This window comes from Xiphophorus couchianus, chromosome 12 (genome assembly GCF_001444195.1).
Source record: "Xiphophorus couchianus chromosome 12, X_couchianus-1.0, whole genome shotgun sequence".
NCBI classification, from domain to species: domain Eukaryota; kingdom Metazoa; phylum Chordata; class Actinopteri; order Cyprinodontiformes; family Poeciliidae; genus Xiphophorus; species Xiphophorus couchianus.
In genome coordinates, this window is record NC_040239.1 from 18233587 (window position 1) to 18253120 (window position 19534).

A 19534-nucleotide genomic window follows, 5' to 3' on the forward strand; every position below is an offset into this window, starting at 1 on the left:
GAGATTAAAAGATACTTAACAGTGTGTAGTTTTCCAGATTTATTTTACTTAAAGCTGCCGTATGTAACTTTTACTTAATAAAAAAAAACCCTGTTACATATTTGTTAAAACTCTCACTTTGTCGTGACAATATAAGACAGATAATCTGTGAAAAAAATTGAGCTTCCTCATTTTATACTGTCATGACATGGTGACAGTTTTAACAAATATGTAAAAAAAACATTTTTACATACGGCAGCTTTTATTATATTTAAGAAATATTCATTGAAAACTTATTATGTTTGAGCAGCACTAATAAACTGAAGATATATTGCATAAACACGAGGAAAAACTACTGATTTACTTATTGAATTAACAAAGGATATAAAACACAATGTTCAGCTCCTCTAAATGCCGTCACTGAAATGGTTTCTTTTTCTTCCAACACTTCCGTTTTCCTCTGACCTATGACCTACTACAGCAACACATCTCAGCGTCTTTCTTTGTGGTAAAATCCCCCTTCAGTGTTCTACCCCTTCTGTTGCTTGATAGTCATCAGGAATGTTGTCTGAAAGAGGAAAAAGAGAAAAAAAAATCTCACTTCTATAATCAGAGCTTTCATTTTCATTTACTAGAGCGTTATCAGTTACCAGGCACTCACCGTTACAGCGGTACTTCAGATTGGACCAGATAATGTTTTCCTGAGAGAAACAGAACACACCCAGTCGCCCACCTCTCATACTGGTGTCAATGATCACCCCTGTGTCCGCCACCAGTTTGGGCCCCTCATAGAAACGAGCTCTGAGTAAAACATAAAAAATCAACAAAAACAAGCCACTTCTGGTCAGAGATATAAATTCACTCAATATTGGAGTTATATGTACATTTTTTTTAAACGATGCAAAAGAAACAATTCTATCTTTAAACACAGATTTTCCGCATAATAATTTATTATGAATTATCTCTTGGTTAAATTTTACACAAAGGTTGGAATTAATGCATGAACCCCCTAAAATGTAAGTTGAACTCTAACTTCAATCTTTTGTAGCAATGAACAAGCGTGTAACCTAAACCTGACTGAATATTGGAAAATGCTTTATTTCATTCACATCACATTTTACATTATGCAGACACTCTTTGTCGTTGATTCCACATTTGGGAAGAATAATCTCCTTAACGTTAATAGAAAGTGACTCTCCCAGGTGACGCTGTGTTGAATTTCACAGCACAGCGTTGTGTTGCGAACACAATGCTTTTGTCGCAACAATCGCAAATCACGCTGTTTGTGATTTGCTACCGATTTACCATTTGGGTTTACAATCCAAATTACTTTCCTAAAAGAGTAACAGTTTGGGTCAGGTGGTAGAAACTTGAACACTTTTGGGTTTTCTAACTGAACAATCATCCCAAAATATCAAAACTGGCTTCTGCCATGTAAACCATTGAAAGCTTCAGGATTGACCTGGACCTCAGAAAATATGGACTTAACAATGGCCAGATATACCTTTAGAGTTTTGCCAGATATTTGTTCATGGCAACAAAATCCATAAGGCTGAGATGCATTATGCTATAAGGCTTTGGACCAAATTAAGAGTGGTAAAACATATGATTGTGCATACAGATTTTGATGGGAAAAACCCAAAATGAAAATGAATTTCACATCAACAATGACAGCAGGTTAGCCTTCCACTAAAACTGTGTTTAAAATATGTTTGATGGAGCATGTCTGCTTGTACCTGATGTATCCGACCTGCGGTCTGTGCTGGAGGAACCAGCGGTAGGAAACCTTGTCCTTCCAGCCGACATTCCTAGGGTCCTTCCACAGTAGACGCACCTGGTCCGTCGTGTTTCCTGTGTGCCACAGGGAGTTCCTCATGTACTCACCAGGACCTGTCTTAGACTTCACCACCTGTTGAAGAAGAGCCATGTAGGATCAAAGAGGACTCCGTCAAACCGATGGAAACAGACGTCACCCAAACCTTCAATTGTATTCCTGGCTCAGCGACAGCTCTGAAGGGCGCGGCCTGCCAGTAGGTCTGCTCTGTCTGTTTCCACATCACCACGTAGAAGGAAGACGAGTCCTGGTAGCCAAAAATGAAACCAGCATAATCATCGTCCGTGACTGTGTTCACATGGAAGGTTCCCTCGAAGTCAACTCCACTGAAGGCTTTATAGCCTGGAGATGCACATAGGAGACAAACAACAGCTTGGATCAGAGGATCCATGGAGGGAGTTGGGAAATAGGAAGTTATTGTAAAACTGGACATGACAAAACAAAGATACTCAAGTTTTTACCAACAGCAAGGCCAGGATCAGAGTTCATGGTCTGGACTATCTCCATACCCTGGAAGAGGAAATATTGCTGTCTATAAGGTCTAACAAAATAATTTGAAAGAGCTTTGATGAGGAAAGACATTCTGGAGGAAAATCCACTACAAATGGGCTTAAAAGTCTGAGGTAAGAAAGGTAAGATGAGCCTTGTTGCTGACCTGGTTGAGTACCACCCAGTTGGGATCTATCTGTGAGTCTCCCTCTGGGTCCAGCACCACGGTCTGGTAGGCTCTGAAGTCGGTCAGCGTGACCTCAGCGTTCTCGGGGCAGTGGTCGATGATGTCAATCACGTTGTCCTTGTCAAAATCTCCCTCACATGCATCTCCAACTTTGTCCACTAAAATACATCAGTAGAGTTTGGTTGTCATAGATACGCTAAAACTGAACAATTACACTCAGAAATGTACAAATCACTCATCATGGGTATGAATGTTAAATTAACTTTAGGCCTTTTAATGATTCATTTGAGGTATTCTTGTATTGAAGTGGAACGGTTTTACAACATATGACTTCAAGTTTCAGTTTATTGTGGATTTTATTTAATCCACGGTTGATCCAAATGATACACACCGATTCCAATATATACACACTCAGAGTGTATATATAAGAATATATTGTATATATATTTAGCAAGCTACGGAGAAATCCCATGAGTTTTGTAGACATTGGGGGAGTCATAGACCAAGGTCCTTTGTAAGTGTCCAGCACGGTGTTGACAGCATTATGCTGTGGGGTTTTTTTTTTACTGTTGGATGGTACAGAAGGAGAACTTCCAAGATTTTTAACTTCACCTCAGATCACCAGCTGGAAGGTAAAATGTGAACACAATGTGGTGATCCAACAGGAGAAAGATCCCAAACAAACATCAAAACTGGTTCTGAACTCGATAAAGCAGGTCAGTTTTACTGTGTTAAAGTCTGTTTGGTATCATTGCATTGTTGGCACACCCAACTATGCCTACGTTTCACCTGACCCCAAGTGTCTGGCCCACATGAAGTAATACTAGTTAGAGTGATCAGAAACAACCTGAGAACCAACCAGGCCCTAAGTTTTCATGAACTGGAAGTGCTTAAATACCAGTGTCTATAGTGAAGCAAGTTTTATGTCGACATGTTATGGCATACAGAACAAGAATAAACTCCCTGAACAAGAATAAATCTTCAAGCCACACTGAAATTTTCAGCTGATCACATGGACAAGCCAAATACGATCAGATGGGGGAAAGAATTCACTTTTTGGCCAGGATGACAAAAAGTTTCCTTGGAGGAATTACAAAAAGGGGTTGAAACTTAAGAAAAGTGACGCATAGTGGTGATGGTGCGCTGCACAAAGTGGATGAAGTAATGACTTTGGTATGGATAAATCAGTCTACATTAAGCTGTTGCAGTGGCTCCAAGTTCAACCCTGGTTGATCATCTGTGGACTGTTTCAAAGCTAAGTCCATGCCTGGAAACCAACCTCATTTAACTAAGCTCTAAATACTTTTCCTGTGGCCACAAAACACATGCAGTTTCTCTGCAACTTGCTAGAGGGCATTTGTCCAAATGTAACTGAGGATGTTGATTCTAAATGGATGAAAAAAGTCCATCATATTCAAACCTAATTTTTGCATGATAAGTAATCATTTCATGGATCAAGCATTATTTTTCAGATGATGAGTGTATGCAAACTTCTCCCCTTAACTGTACAAAATTTAAAAAAAATAAAAAATGAACACAAACTGTCTGAATCCTTTTGATCTGAGTTGGGAACCAGTCTGCAATTATCTTCACTGTCTGGTATGCCGTCATTATCATCATCGTCATCACATTCATCTCCCTGCAAGAAAGAAACTACAGATTGGTTCTCTCTACATTAGTGATATGAATCGGTGATTTTTACCAGATGTATAAAGAATTATTTGAAACCATTCCATCCTTGTCCGTGTCCAGCTGAGATGAGTTGATGACAGTGGGACAGTTGTCCTTCGTGTTCTGGTGACCGTCACCATCACTGGCAATAATAAAAAAAAAAACAGATAAAAAAAAATAAAAATAAAAACACTTTCAAGACAATCATCCAGTAACGCAGGGTGTACCTGTCTATGTTGTCATCACAGGTATCTCCTACTAGGTCATCGTCTGAGTCCGACTGCAGGTGAGTGGCACAAACTCAGTTGGATGATGGTGACATGGAAGAGAAATCTCTCTAGTTGTGTTTTATTGTTACCTGATTAGGGTTGGCCACATCAGGACAGCTGTCACACGCGTCCCCTACGCCGTCATTGTCCCTGTCTGCCTGATCTGGGTTCGGGACTCGCTGGCAGTTGTCAAGAGCATTTTTCAAGCCTGGAAACATGATTAAAAACACAGCGACTGGTTGGATGTAACCTACAGGGCAGTCAGAATGCATCACCAGATGGCAGCGTTTGTTTCAAATTGATGGTGAAATAGTTTCCAATGGTCTTCAGTTCCTGGCAATGGCTTGCCACGGAAAAAATTATCTAAATGACGAGACAGACGTGAGTTAGTTCTCAGCAATCCTACCACAGAGTTGAAAGCATTACCAAATGACCAAGATGAGGGAGAACCGCCAAGCCGAACACCGAACAATAAACTTCAAAAGGTAAACACAAAAGGCAAGAATTTTCCACCAGAGTTAATCAGAGTTCCCACCAAACGCAGATTAACTGAAGTATGAGGGAAAGGTTTCTGGGAAAAACATTTAGTAGAGTCGTTGGAGTTTCTTTTTTTATCTAACACTGCTCTGTACTAGCAGTGTTACTAGTTACTAGTTACTGTACTAGTGTATCCTGAAACCCAGAGATATAGCAGGTAGAAGATGTTGACTGAAACAGACACCAAAGAAGCAGGGGGATGTTTTTTCACAGAAAGGCAATAACAAATGTTCCCGTCTGTATCCTCCTAACAGGAAGGTTCTTATGTCCAGACAGACTGCACTCTGGAAAGTCCTCTCTGACCGGTAATGCTTTTATCAGATGACTGCTTTCACTCTTGGTTCCTCTTTTCTTTTCAACTAATTTAGGCAATAAAACCAGGAAAGGCCACTTCCCATAATCTGACCACATGTAAAATATAAACTTACACTCCGATCTGATTAGCAGCCATCAAATTAATTATTCACACTCTTACCGTCTCCGTCCATGTCGTCATCACATTCGTCTCCCAGTCCGTCCTTGTCCGTGTCCCTCTGTGAGGGATTTTGGATTGTTCTGCAGTTATCGCAGGCGTCACCATGGATGTCTTTATCGCTATTTTTCTGGTCCACATTTGGGACCAGCCAGCAGTTATCCTGGGACAGACAAATTCAGTTGTTTTTTTTAACACGTTACACACAGCTCCATGCAAAGATACCTTGTACGTTTTGAGCCTTTTAACATTGTGACAGAGATAGGACAAAAAATCTATACATGAAAACACTTAAGAGGAAATGGTTTTATCAGATTACTGCCTTCTTTGTAACTTTCTCACTTTATTATATCTAATTTAGGAGCTAAAGCCAGGGAAAGCCACTTCCACTTCTACATTTAGAGAGCTTTATTACCGTGGCATGAATATTTCTGAAGCGAAGCTAAAAATGTTCTAACAAAACACCCAAAACATGCCATGCCCCTTAGTGAAACATGGTGGTGAGAGCATCATGCTGTAGGAATGCTTTACTTCAGCAAAAATGGGAAAGCCACGCTCAAATTTATGGTTGTAAACTCACAAAATATTAAAATTCAAGGTGCAAATATCATTCTGAAAGGCACCGAATCTACTCTGCATATGATGAGCTAAGTCACCTACATCTACGTTAATGATGCCGTCATCGTCTGCGTCATCATCACAGGCGTCACCAGACCCGTCCCTGTCTGCATCCTCTTGGCCAGAGTTGGGCACAAACACACAGTTGTCCTGGAAAATACACAAAAAATAGTTTCTGATGCAAGCTTGGGTTAAACGTGAGTATGGGAGGAGGATGTAGGAATGGAGTACCTGGTTACAGTTGCCTTCTCTGCACACAAGACTATTGTCTGGATATGCATCAATATCTGTGTCCTTCCCACATTCGTAACCATTACCAGCCCAACCAATACCGCACTAAGATTACAACAACAAAAAAAGTTTATCATAACATATTACAGTGACAAATATATTTTTACATCAATGCTTGTTGGGAACACATACCACACAACTAATGCTTCCGTCTCTCTCCACAATGCACTCCCCATTGACGTCACAAGGGTTCGGCTGACCATTGGGGCACAGTCTGGTGCCATGACAGCCTGTCAGCTGGTCACCAGTGAAACCAGCCCTACACTCTCCACATCGGAAGGAGCCCTGAGGAGGACGACACAGTCAGAGACAACTGTCCTCATCTATTAAAATGGCACACTGTACATAAAGGGGTCTTACAATAGTGTTGTAGCAGAGGGAGTTGGGGATGCAGCCTCCGTTCTCAGGTGGGCCCAGACACTCATCTAAGTCTTCACACACCTGCGAGAGGAGAAAATGTCAAAAACAAACACTAGGAAGGGTATTTTTGTGAATTAAAAGATCTACAACATACAGCAGGGAGGGCTGAGTTAGACCTGTTTGTGTGATTTGGCATAAGACACTCCGACGCCATTGATCTCTGATCCTATGTATCCCATAGGGCATTTCTCACAGCGAAAACCAGGAGCGGTGTTCATACAGCGGACACCAGGGAAACACGGATTAAAGCTGCACTAAAACTCAAAAACAGAGAAGAAAGATTATGAACAGCTGAGCACTGCCAAGTGCTGCAGCGCTAATTAAAAAGCATAATCCATACCTCATCCACGTCGTCACAGTGAACCCCGTCTCCTGTGTATCCATCAGGACAGGGGGCACACTGGAAGCCCCCTGACTCTGAGGAAATGCACATGTTCTGTCTGAAACAGGTCCCTGGTGTGCACCCAGTCAGATGGGGAGGAAAGACCACCTGCTGAGGACTCGGACCTGGGACAGGGTTGGTGGGACTGCCTCCGAGTCCTGTGGGTGCATGGATGAAAACAGAAAAAAGTAAATGTCTCTTGTTTCAACAGAGTTTAAACACTGCAATCAAGTTGGAAGATCTTTTTTTACTGCTTACCACAAGACAGACACTCAGCAATGGTGTTCCTCAGAAAGTTTGTTTCCTTAATCTACATCAGAGCATCATAAACATTGTTACAATATTATCTTTCAGCTATAATGGAAATTTTGAATGATGACATCTTAAACATCAGATTTTCCACCTAAAAAACAGTAGAATGTTTCTGCCTCACTGTCTGATATTCTAATCTTTTATCAATGGCGAGTTTTTACATGAAATGAACTCTGGGAAAATCTCTATATCTCACTGCTGCTCATTAATCAAGTATTGGGAGGTTTTTTTGGTAATTAAGCATCCTCTACATTTAGTGAACCTAACACGTTTATTGCCTCAACAGCCAATACTTGAATTTTTTTTTTTTTAAAGTTCTTTAAATATTTTTTTACCAACCTCACTGTGTATGAGATGATCTTGGGCGAGGTCTTGTTTGTTTTAGTTCTAATTGGTTTTCTCTTTTTTTAATATTTGGATGCAAAGATGGAAGAATAGCATGTGCTCTTGTCTTTCTGATTTTGAAGAGTGGCTGATAAATATTGGCCTCTGCATCACTTCCCCCACCAGGGAAACAGGAAATAGAGGAAAGCAAATTAATAATTTGCTGACACTTTTCAACTTAAAAAATAAAAAATGTTTTAAAAAGTCCTTCAGTTCTCTGTAACACAGGATTGTTTTGTGTTCCAATGAGTTTGGTGCCAGTGGCTTTGATTGAAAAAAAAAATCTGTTTAAACTTTTTCTCAGTCAGATTATGTTACTGCAACAAAGGATGGGATTATTTTACCAGTGTTGCTAATAAATGAGGTGTATACCACTTTTGTACTATAATGCTAGGTTGTGCTTTGCAACGTTAACTAACCTTTGTTTGCTTATTAACATGTAATAAATAAACAGAAACAAAAAAATAGTCCAAAATATTTCAATAAAGAAGTTAAAATATGATACATTCTCTTGTGAAATTATTTACACTCAATTTTGTTTTTTATTTAAGTTAAAAACAATAAATAATGCACAGATAAAACTGTGACTAACTTTTACTGTGGCTCTTTACACAGCCCCTAACATCTACTTGATTAAACTGTATTAGCTTATTGAGTCTGGTGGGACAGATTAAGCAAAAAAAATAATTAATATCTGAATAAATCTACAGCTTAGAAACATAAGATTAAATGGTGTAATAATTATACATGATTTTTATAAATACAATTATTATTTAAATCAAAGTATTTATACATATAATAAACTATTGTTTAAATATATATTTTTTTATTGGATCGCAGCATATTTGGATCTCCATAGTAACCAAATTGAAAAAAAATCCTGGGAAACCAGAAAACTTCTAACCTTCAGCTGCTTCCTGTATGATTCCCTCAAAACTACTCTCCATTGTGATCCTTTTTACTTTATTTTGGAGCAACTCTGAGAGTTTTCTCCCTTTCCATGAATTAGAAACAGTCTGACAAATGCAGGCAGTGGACACATAACCTGCTTGTGGAGCAGCTCCCGCATCTCAGACAGCATGCTCTTCAGCTCCTGCATGGTGGTCTGACCCTGCACCACCCTGCCTCCCTGGAAACCTGAGCAAAGTTATAAATCAGCATAAAAACTCTCAGATACAACCAGTTTGGGACAACATACGCTCATGTCAACACACCCAGCAGGTGCAGAGACTCTGTAGGTTCCATGCTGCAGTCCTGCAGGGTGGCCACGTTGTCGATGGTGTCCTCAATAACCAGCTTCAAGTCTGTCAGATTATCCTAATAGAGAAATAAAACAGAGCGCATAAAAGCCTGAAGATCGGCCAGAGCCAAATTCTGACCACAGATTTCTCATTCACCTGTCCACTTGACTGCAGAGTCCTCAATGCCACCTTGTTGGGCCCAGGTGGGAGTGACCCGAACGCGGCCGGCAGGTCATTCACAGTATGAGCGAGCCTGCAGTCGACGTAGATGTTAAGGCGAGGTGGGCCGCGCTGGAGGCCGCTGGCGTGCATCATGACGTGATGCTCCCGTCCATCTGCCAGGGAGCCGTGGTTGAAACTGGTGGTCCCAAACCTGCCGTCTGTCTTCTGGTAACGAAGCGTCACTGGAGACGGAGAGATAAACAGAAACATTAAAACCAGATTGGACTCAGAACAATGAAGCGTTGGCAGAACAAACCCACCTTTGCTCAGTTTGGCTTGCACAATGAGCTCCAGGTACTTGTTGTTGTCTTTGGGGTTGAGCACACTGAACAGAGAGGTGGGGGCCCTGTTTTGGAGCCTGAAGGAGGAGAGGAGGAACGCCTCATCCCTGCCTTTGTTCTTCAGGCTTCCTTGGAGCAAGTCTGGCAGGCAGTCTGGAGACACCAGCAGGTCGTAGACTAACACAGGAGAGAGCTGTTAGAGGAGTGGGTTGTACATAAAATAACACCAAAGCAGTAAATTAGAGGGACCAAAGAGCTTATTAATCCTTTTTCAGTGTAATTTAGTGGGATTGCATGTTGCAAACACAAACTACTGTAGTGCATAATTCAGCTTTGGATACATGTGTGGCATCTTTAATCTCCACTTCAGCTTCAGAGAAGTTTTCACATGTATATCAAACTTTTCAGATGTCTATGTGTAAGAGAATTTAAAATTAAAACAATTTATAAGTATGCACCTCTTCATAAAGTGCAATCTCAATAAATCACATTCATTTTTTCAGTAGGAAGCAGATGAAGGTAAAGTACTCCATCTGGCAGACTTTAAGTGGTGCAACCCAATTACTGAGTCGCTGTGTTGTAACCCTTTGTGATGTACATGCATATATGTATGTTTGTGTGAGCAAATGAACTTTCATGTTAGCATCCTGCTGTGTTTTTATAGAGCCTCAGTAAACTCTGTCCACTGGACCAAACCTCTTTGCTCTGCACTTACATGCACAAACACCAATGAAGGATTCAAAGAATAAAACAAAGTGACACAAAGTTGAATGAAAAAAGTTGAATACAGACTGTGGGAAAGCTTAGATCTCAGTAATGTACTCCCCTAAACTATCTCGTTTAGGTCGGTTTGTTATTAGATCACATCAAACTCTAAAGTTCAGGGAAAAACTTGCTTTAAGTTCACCCTCTACTGCATCTGCACTCATATTTTTCTCATGTTGAAATGGAAAATGTTTCATAGATACAGACTACCAAAATCTTTGGTAAATCTGTTTTCCATGAGAGCAGAAGCGGTACTTACCAATACCCTGAGCTGCGACAGTGAGCAGCAGTTGCTGCAGCACCAGCCATAGAGCTGCTGCTTTAAAACACATTCCAGTCACCAAGCACACACCTCGAGAAAAGACTTCAGAAGTCTCCTGTCGACTGATGAAGGTGAACAGACAAATCTCACAAGGCAGAGGTAAGATGTTGTTTTTTTGTCCACAGACACAGCTTTTAAAGTAAAGGGGAGTGTCCTTTCTCACTGGTGGCACTGGTGAGTACTGGTGTTTGGTTATAATTGCGGGGGAGTTGCTTCTCTGTACCGTCTTATGTATACAGTTTGGTCAGAATATCATCACCATTACAGTAATTGCAAACATCTGAATGCAAAACAAGGCACTGGAGTGATTATTTCCATTGCACGGGTGAATTTTTTGTTCTAATGAGCATATTCAGTGCAAGATAAACATAGAATTTCTTGAGTTTTGTGTGTCTTGTATTTTAATTAAAATGAAACATTTTAAAACTTCTATAAACAAACCCATCCATCTGAAAAAAAAATTAATATTCTGGAAATGGTCATTTTTCCCAGATATTGCAAAACTTCTTCTCAGAAATGGATGTGATCCCCTTGGGTAATATTTAAACAGCCTGCTGATGTGTATAAATCTATGGCAGATGTTTTCAGTCTCCTTATGATTCCAGGTAATGTTCTCTACATGCCACTGCAGCCCTTTTTTTCTCTAATCTAGTGCAGGCTTGCGGGAAAAGCAGGACAAACAGGGTAAGACTTGAGTGGAAATATGGAACAATCAATGTCTGGTTCACGCTTTCTCTACTGACCTCAAGTATATTTTAACAGCTGTTTTGTCTAAGTCAGAGAGAGACATTTACCATTCCTCGGAGCGTTTCCATTGAACATCCGGCTGAGTCTGGCTCTCTGGACTCTGACCAAACGGCTGGCAAACTTCAGCATTATATCAGCTGTGGGATAAAACTCGAAGTGCATTGCAAAGTATCCAAACCCCTTCAATGCTTTCAAGATTTATTAAATTACTGAATTTATGTTGTGATTTATATGGACCTATTCAATGTAGAATATAATGTTGAAGTTGAAGAAAAAGTGTTCATGGTTTTCAAAATTCCTTTTTCCAAATAAAACCCTGAAAAGTGCGGCACGCTTTGGTTTTCAGACCCTAAAATATAATCTCAGTATAAATTGTGAACACTCAGAGGTTTGACAGAGAATATTATTGAACAAACAGCATCATAAAGACCAGGATCAGCAGCCAGGTGAGGAATAAAGCTGTGGCGATGTTTAAAGCAACATTGTTATAAATCAGCATCCCAAGTTTGGAACCAACTTGAGACCATAGTTCATCTTCCAGTAGAAGAAAGCGACTCAGCCACAGCTGTATAGGAACGTTTTACCATGTGTTAAGATGGCCCGGTCAAAGTCTAGACCTGAATCCAATAGAGAACATACAGCAATTCATTCAATCTTGGGCGATTCTTAAAGACTGACAGACAAAAGTTTTGACTCGGGTAAGGGACCGAATATACACAAATGGTTGCATACAAGTGAACAAATGTAAACATTTTGGATTTTTTGTTGGAAACATTTGTTTTTCCCTTCAAAATACCATTTAGATACATTATTAAAAACATATTGTTTTTAATAAAAACATAAAAACATATTGTTTTTAATAAAAACATAAAAACATATTGTTTTTAATAATGTGGATGTTTTTGTAATCCAAATAAAAGATAAAATTGTAAAACTTGTGTACATTAATCATCTGATTTAAGTAACTCTATATGTTTTCAATGGACAGTTAAAAAGAAAACTATTTTGTACTTGGTGCAAAAACGCAGAGGAATGTTTCTTTTATAACTTTGAACATTGTTTGCTCAACACAGTGATCGTATTGTTCACCTAATTATCCTGATCAAGTTCATGTCTTGTTTGTTAATCATCGCCCATGTTTCTTTGGTCTGTTTGTCTGAGGACAGCTGTGCCGTGACGTCATCAGCTCTATATGAATCAAAAATATGGCGGCTGCCATGGAGCTGAGATGCTGGGGAGGAGACTGGGGGCTTCCCTCTGTCCACACCGACTCTCTCGTAGTTCTGGTAAGATCCCCGTTTGCGCTCAACAAACTCAGCCTGTTCGTCCACGGCAGCTTTTAACAAGCCGGGGTCCCTTTTTCGGCTTTCGTTAAGAGTGCCTCCTGTTGTTACCTCTCGTTAGCTTCGATGCTAACGTAGCTGCTGCAGTTTTGTTAGAAACAGTGGGAAGGAAGCTCTGCGGGATGAACAGATGAAATGTCCTGTCCGGCTAAATGCTGCAGCTGCACAGAAAGAGCTGCTGCCCGCAGAGGTTTGTCCCTCATGTGTAGCTGCCTGCCAGAAGTCACTCCTCATTTAAGTAAATGTTGTCCTTCAAGGTCAGCCTGATGAAACTCTTATTTTTATTTCTTTTGACTTCACGTCAGCTTATTTGTTAGCTAGTCACTGACCATAATTGAGCTATTAAACCTGCAGGAAGTGTACAGTAGCGTTTGACTGCTGTAGGACGTGTTGTTGTATCATTGAACACATGCAGTAACAACTCTGGCCACAAGGGAGCACTTTTTCTTATTTATAGTCATAATATGGTCATTTACTGTATTTTAAAGTCTGTCGTATAAACTACACTGTTAATGATAACAGCACATTTCAATCTAATATTAGTCAAAATATTTTGACTAAGATTTTAATTTTTTTCACATAATCTGTTCTCATTTTAGTTCTTACTCATTTTGCTCAAAAGATATTTTGTAAATGTCATCAACTAAAATATGAAGTTAAAATGCATGCACTTTTCTTAACCCCTCCTATATCTGTAAGGACATTTACTTCTTTACACTTACACAGATTAAATATGTGTCCTGTCCTACAATGAAATGTAACTAAAGGTGTATTTGGAAACAACTTTAGATTAAATCTTATTCTTTAGTTTAAGTAAAAATACTCAGTTGCACATTTCTTCCAATCTGTGTAGAGTATTTTCACAAATACAGTTTTTATTACGTTGTATATTTGATCTTAGTGTATGGTCTATTGTATTTTTGTTCAATATTGCATCAATATTGTATCAGATATTTTATGGTATTAATCCCTGTTTTGAAAATGTAATAAGAACTGATCTGAGAAAATTTATATTTATTTATTTTACATATTTTGCCACTTATTGTTCATGTCCAATCTGGATCTTTCAGTAGACATGGACGACCATTTTTTTTTATCAAACAAAATGCAGCAGCTGTAAAAGTTTTACTGTCACTGATAGCGAACCGCTTTCAAGTCAACGTTTAAAAACTCGACCTGCGGCTCTTAAACTGGTTTCTGTTTCAGATGCCAAACAGATAATTGAAAACCATTAAACTTTTTTTATTGTAATTTTTTTCGTACAACAATAAAAGTCTCAAAGATGTCAGTTTGTGCTTTAAATGATCTGTATTGTAGTATAATCCAGTTCAGATTGGACAAGTGGAGATGTTATCCATTCTGAAAAGCTGTGAAATAGCCCTTTACCATAGTGTAACGTATGAAAGATGAATATAACCAAACATGTAAATGTTTTGTCCTGTCTGGGAAAAATGTGGAATTTTGAAATGAATAAATTGTGAGAATCCTGCTGAAAATATTGACCTAAAAACAGTTCTTAGACAATGTTTTCTATCTGGATTTGTCATTTCTGCAAAAAAACCTTTTGATACAAATTTGAAACATCAATTTTCTCTTTTTCTTACCAGTTTTTCCTTCTTTATTCCCTCCAGGCCTATGCAAAGTTTTCGGGAGCAAAGCTCTCAGTTTCTCCTGTGGATTGGACATGGAAAACCTTAACAGGTGGGCCGCAGCGTCTTGTTGACCTGACCTGTGCAGCTCTGTGGTCAGAGTACCGTAACAGGAGAGGAGAGTGCTCTTCCCTCCTGAGGTGGTTTGTGCATTTTAAACATTGGTAAACTGTTTAGACATCGACTTTATTCGTATCTTATTCACAGAATCCGAAGTTTAGCTTCTAGTGAGAATGCTTTATATCTTCATATCTGTATTATCACCTTCAATCTGCTCATTATTTTTTTCTCTTTTGTCCACAGCGAGCGTCCCAGAGCTGGTTTGTGGAGACACCGTTGTTCAGGAACCAACACAGATTCTGAACTTCCTGAGGAAACAGGTGACTGGGTCGGCTTGTTCAGGATCTACACAATGATACAACTGAAACCAGTTTACACACCCCATATAAAAAGACATATAAGAAGGGGAGCACCAAGAAATCAGCCAACCGATACATGAAAAAATGATCTATTCTGCCTTCTGATAGGTCTGAAAATCAGCCACTGTCCCCCTTTTGGTCTGCTGTGAGAGAGGGCTGACTGACCGGGTCATGTTTGCACATCCGCGGTTAACAATAGTCCTCCCATTATTGATAATTTAGCGAGTCTGACCGGTATTGGCAGGTCAGACATTTTGAAGATCGTTGATCCGCCAGAAAACAGCAATTGGTGCACCCCAATGTGTAGCTGCTGTTTCTTACATGAAATCAGAATAATCTTATGATTTCTATTTGATCAATAACAGAATATTAGGATAGTATTAGCAGCTTTGCATAGTTTACTTAGGCATAATGGTAATTGAACATATTTACCACTTTTGGGTACTATTTAGATTATTTCATTGTTGCTTCTATTGCCAAACAAGACTTTGAAATTTAACTACAGCATACACAGCCAGTTGTAGTTTGCACTCTGAACACTAGTTGGCAGCACAGTGCTTGCAACTTGACCCCTGCAATGTGAAGAATAGACATCAGCAGCTCTCGTGGCTGCATTACTAACCAGAAGCAGTTTAAGGTGATTTTGTACCAGTGCTGTTAAACCCAACAGACCTAAAAGAAGAAAATAAGATTTTTCACGCGTATTTGACAGAATGAGCTGTAATATGCATTAGTGTTGTTCTGTTCTTGCAGAGGTTCAATGCAGACTACGAGCTGACAGCCAGACAGGGAGCAGACACACTGGCCTACATCGCTCTACTTGAGGAGAAACTGCGACCAGCTCTGGTACCAGCGTTACCTCTCTCCTTTTTTTGTTTTCAAATAAAAAAAATGCAATGACGATTTCAAGACGATGTTTTTGTTTCCCACAGCTCCACACATTCTGGGTGGATGCAGAGAACTACAGCAACCTGACACGGCCGTGGTTTGCTTCCCGCTCACCGTTCCCTCTAAACTTTTTCATTCCGAGTCGCCTTGCAAATGTCGCCCTCGCTCGCATCCTGGTAACCAGAGGAGAGGGGCTGCTGCACAGAATCTCTGAGGTGGAGGGAAAGGTAAATCCGTCCAAAGCTCTATCGGCTCCAGCCGGTTTCCAGTCAGATGTCGGGATTTCATGGGTGATGCTTTTTTTCTGCTTCACATCAGATTTACAGTGATGCTAAAGAGTGCCTGAACCTCCTCTCCTACAGACTGGGAACTGCAGACTATTTCTTTGACAACTCGTGAGTTGAATCACCTTTTAGCAAATCGTTTTAAGCGTTTCTGTAAGTTATTATCTCTACATAGGTTGATATGTCGTTTACACAGCCCAACCAGTCTGGATGCCTTTGCGTTTGGTTTCTTGGCTCCGCTTCACAAAGCAGACCTGCCCAGCAGCCCTCTGCAGAGCCACCTCAGACAGCTGGACAACCTCACTCGTTTCTGTGACAACGTCCTCGCAGCCCACTTCTGTCCAGATAAACCCCGTAAGATTGCTGCATGCAGTGGAAATATTCTGTAGGACCTAATCTTGTTGAAATCACGTCAATAACGAGGATGCAAAACTAACACAATCACCTCTTTGCTTCTTTGCACCTGCTTTACTTTTCTACTCTAATTCATCAAACCTTTCTCATTTTGCTGACTTTTGTTTCTTCTTCTCTGTGTGTATCATCCTCCTTCTACCTCTTTCCAGGTCTGCTTCCACCTGTTCAGGAAACAATGGATGCCAATCTGCAGAAACTAACACAGCTTGTAAACAAAGAGTCCAACTTAATAGAAAAGGTGCTTCTGCTTTCCATTTCTCTTCTTCTGTTCATTGGACGCTCTCAGCAGGCTCCCAACACAGTTGTGTATTTAGATATTAAGACGGCAACACAACATTAAAAACAAAGCAGTAGTTGGTGTCTGCAAATTCTTTCTCATACATGATGTTTAACTAGTTCATACCAGTGTGGCTCTGTCTTCAGATAATTTTAATGAGAATTAGCTAGTAGGGCTAGTAACGCTCAGATTAACCTGATATATCTTCCTGTCTGCAACATGAAGGGTCTCATCAAGCAAATCTAATGAACAATCCAAACAATTCTCAGAAAAAAAAACTTTCCCTAGAGATTTGATTGTACTGTGCATCTAATGGTAGAGCTCTGAGCTGAAGAGAAGCGTCCACACCTCCAAATTGTACATGTAGACTGGCTGAAGGAAGCTAGGAGGAAATTGTGAATTTTTGAGGCCAGATCGTTATATTTAGTGATGCTAAGGGGAGTGGCAAAAGTTTTTAGCCTTGTTGTTATTAGCTTAAAGACACATTTAGGCAAAGCAAAGATTTAGGCAATATGAGCATCTTTTCATCTTATCTTGCAGAAATATGTTCTTTGAGCCAAACTGACCTGATTTGACTGGAATATTTACACTTTAAAAACTCAAGACTTGACTTTACCCAGTGACTAAAACCTTTTTGTTTGTTTGCTGTTTTAGCCTGTGATGTTCACAGGTTTGTTATCAGCTCAGAAGAATCTGTTCCTGCTGCTTCATCATATTTACCAAACTTCTTTTACTCTGTAACTGAACACTGTGTTATATAACTTTAGATCGCTGATTAGATGACATGCATGCAATGAGAAAAATGGACTTGTGAACATTTCTGATACAGAAAGTTACACCAGGTTAAAATAATGTGCAAAATGCCATCTGCTTCACTTAGGAAAAAAATCTCTTTATTTACATATTTTTTTTCATGCAGTTGAAAACAAAAGATGGTGTGTTCCTGTCCACAGTAAAGCTGAAATAGCTATAGAATATAGCGACTACATCCGCAGTGTGTGGCATAGTTGATGGTTGAGCAACAGTGAAGCAGGAACACAGAAATTGTGTTTTCCTAATTTGTTGGGAACATTTGAACGTTATTAGAGGTCCTGGAATCAGTAAAGCAATCGTTTTAATGGGGTTTTTAAGTGTCTCTTAGTAAATTTCTACATTAGATATTTGCAGAAAGAGCTGAATTGCTTTTTTTTAAATTGTAGATGGATGACAACCTTCGCAGCAGCCCACAACACAAACCTCACAGAACCAAACCCAAACCCTGTCTGTCTTCTTCAAAGAACTCTACCCCGGCATAACGCCCGACCTTCCGGCTCTGATCCAGCTGCACGACTCGCCAGGCACCGCCGTGTTGACCTCAACCAAACCCAACATACTGAGAAGGGGGAAAAAGCTCATGAAACGGGACTACTGTGGCTGAAATGGAAGAATTTCATTAATCATGTTATTAAGACTGTATAATTAAGAGACTATTTTTATGACAACGATGATAGATTTTAAAGATGTTCATCAGAAACGAAGGAAAAGTGCATGTGAGATGTATTTATAAAAATGAAGAGAGCATGCATGTGGTCAAGAGTGGAAATCTACAAAGTGGTGCGGGATGACGAAGATGCGAAATATTGAAAGGGACACCAAAGGAACCGAAACGTCCAGAGAGGAATATTAGTGGTGCAGACTGCCTTTCTTTTACCGTTCTGCTGATTTTATTTAAAGGGATAAACCTCTAAGTTCTTCCTGTTTGAGTTGATCTCTTGCAGTCTGTGTTGTGGTGCAGATTTTTGTTAAAGCCTGAGAATATTTAATATCCGTCCATTTAAAAAGCGTTATTTACATTGGAGGGTAAATATCGAGAGCACAAGATGTTTTTTTCAGATTTTTGACATCGGCTGTAAAATGTTCAGTAATTTCTTTTGCAGTAGTAAATCTAAAGTCTGCATGCAAACAGGATGGCAGGTATTTAGTTTTTTATTTTTTTTGGTTGAAGGTTGCTTGCATAGTTTTAAATAGGATGATTATAATTGCTTTGTTGCGATTTCCTCCTATTAGGGCTGATCAGCTTTGTCAAAAACATTAAGGATTTGCACTTTAAATCGAGTTGCTCACGCATAACATTTGGGACTAATTCTGTGTGTGTGCATATGTGTGTCTTATTGTGACATTTAACAATCAAACCACCTCGTTTGTTGCCTTCATTTCTATGCAGCTGGTTTTGCACATTTATTTATTTTTTTCTGCCATGTTTTGCGTGATTTGCTGTGGCTGTTTATTTCCTCTGTTTAAACCCAAGTAAGTCTCATTAGCTGCTTTGCTTGTTTATGGACTGAGTACTATGAAGTTCTTCATGCGCTAACAAACCCCATCTTTTCCATCTTCTGACCAGACTTCCTCACATTCAGTGTTACATTCCCTCTACAGCGCCATCTTTTAGAAATATTTTAGCTGCCAGTCAACAGATGGTTGCAGTGTGCCTTCATGACTGCTGGTTTCTTCTTCCAAATGTTCCTGTGAGTTTTTATACACACTTCATAAATAATATTTCCCATGTTTCTTGATTTTGTTCATAACATGCCTTTACATTATTTAAATACAAAAAGTACCAAACAGAAACATCTGTGGTTTTTTTTTTTCTTTTGCAAACCACACAGATTTCTGGTGGCATTTCCAAACATTTATCCGTAAACAGCGAAAATGATTCCTTCAGTTCACACGGACAGGTTTTTGGACGCCTCGTGCTTTCTCGTAACAACACCCACCTTTCCGATAAATGTGGTCCCTTGTTTGGATGTTGGAAGAGACACAGAACTTCAGTCTGGTTTTGGCTGCAGATGTGGAAAAAT

The 19534-nt window shown here is 39.6% G+C and overlaps 2 protein-coding genes across 5 annotated transcripts; one reads left to right on the forward strand and one right to left on the reverse strand.

Annotated features, from left to right (window-relative positions):
* Positions 1-485: 485 nt before the first annotated feature.
* On the reverse strand, positions 486-10823 carry thbs4a (thrombospondin 4a). Of its 2 annotated transcripts, XM_028034922.1 has the most exons (23): positions 10614-10820; positions 9569-9766; positions 9243-9490; positions 9060-9162; positions 8891-8982; positions 7408-7459; positions 7108-7307; positions 6884-7021; positions 6708-6788; positions 6480-6632; positions 6288-6392; positions 6099-6206; positions 5442-5601; positions 4519-4637; positions 4388-4440; positions 4218-4302; positions 4032-4128; positions 2469-2647; positions 2275-2323; positions 1959-2155; positions 1716-1888; positions 641-780; positions 486-547 (listed from the first exon to the last, which is right to left on the reverse strand). In XM_028034922.1, the coding sequence occupies exons 1-23, from the start codon at positions 10684-10686 to the stop codon at positions 501-503; spliced, it is 2850 nt and encodes a 949-aa protein (XP_027890723.1). In that variant the 5' UTR covers positions 10687-10820; the 3' UTR covers positions 486-500. The 2 variants fall into 2 exon arrangements, with proteins under 2 accessions (XP_027890723.1, XP_027890722.1); XM_028034921.1 differs by having other exon boundaries at positions 6099-6392; positions 10614-10823.
* Positions 10824-12375: 1552 nt separating this feature from the next.
* mtx3 (metaxin 3) lies at positions 12376-19304 on the forward strand. Of its 3 annotated transcripts, none has more exons than XM_028034274.1 (9): positions 12376-12709; positions 14398-14467; positions 14719-14795; positions 15588-15680; positions 15767-15949; positions 16041-16117; positions 16182-16360; positions 16570-16658; positions 17897-19304. In XM_028034274.1, exons 1-9 carry the CDS (start codon positions 12629-12631, stop codon positions 17990-17992), a joined length of 945 nt encoding a protein of 314 aa, XP_027890075.1. In that variant the 5' UTR covers positions 12376-12628; the 3' UTR covers positions 17993-19304. The 3 variants fall into 3 exon arrangements, with proteins under 3 accessions (XP_027890075.1, XP_027890078.1, XP_027890077.1); XM_028034276.1 differs by having other exon boundaries at positions 12403-12709; positions 16203-16360; XM_028034277.1 differs by lacking the exon at positions 16570-16658 and having other exon boundaries at positions 12378-12709.
* The last annotated feature ends 230 nt before the right edge of the window (positions 19305-19534 follow it).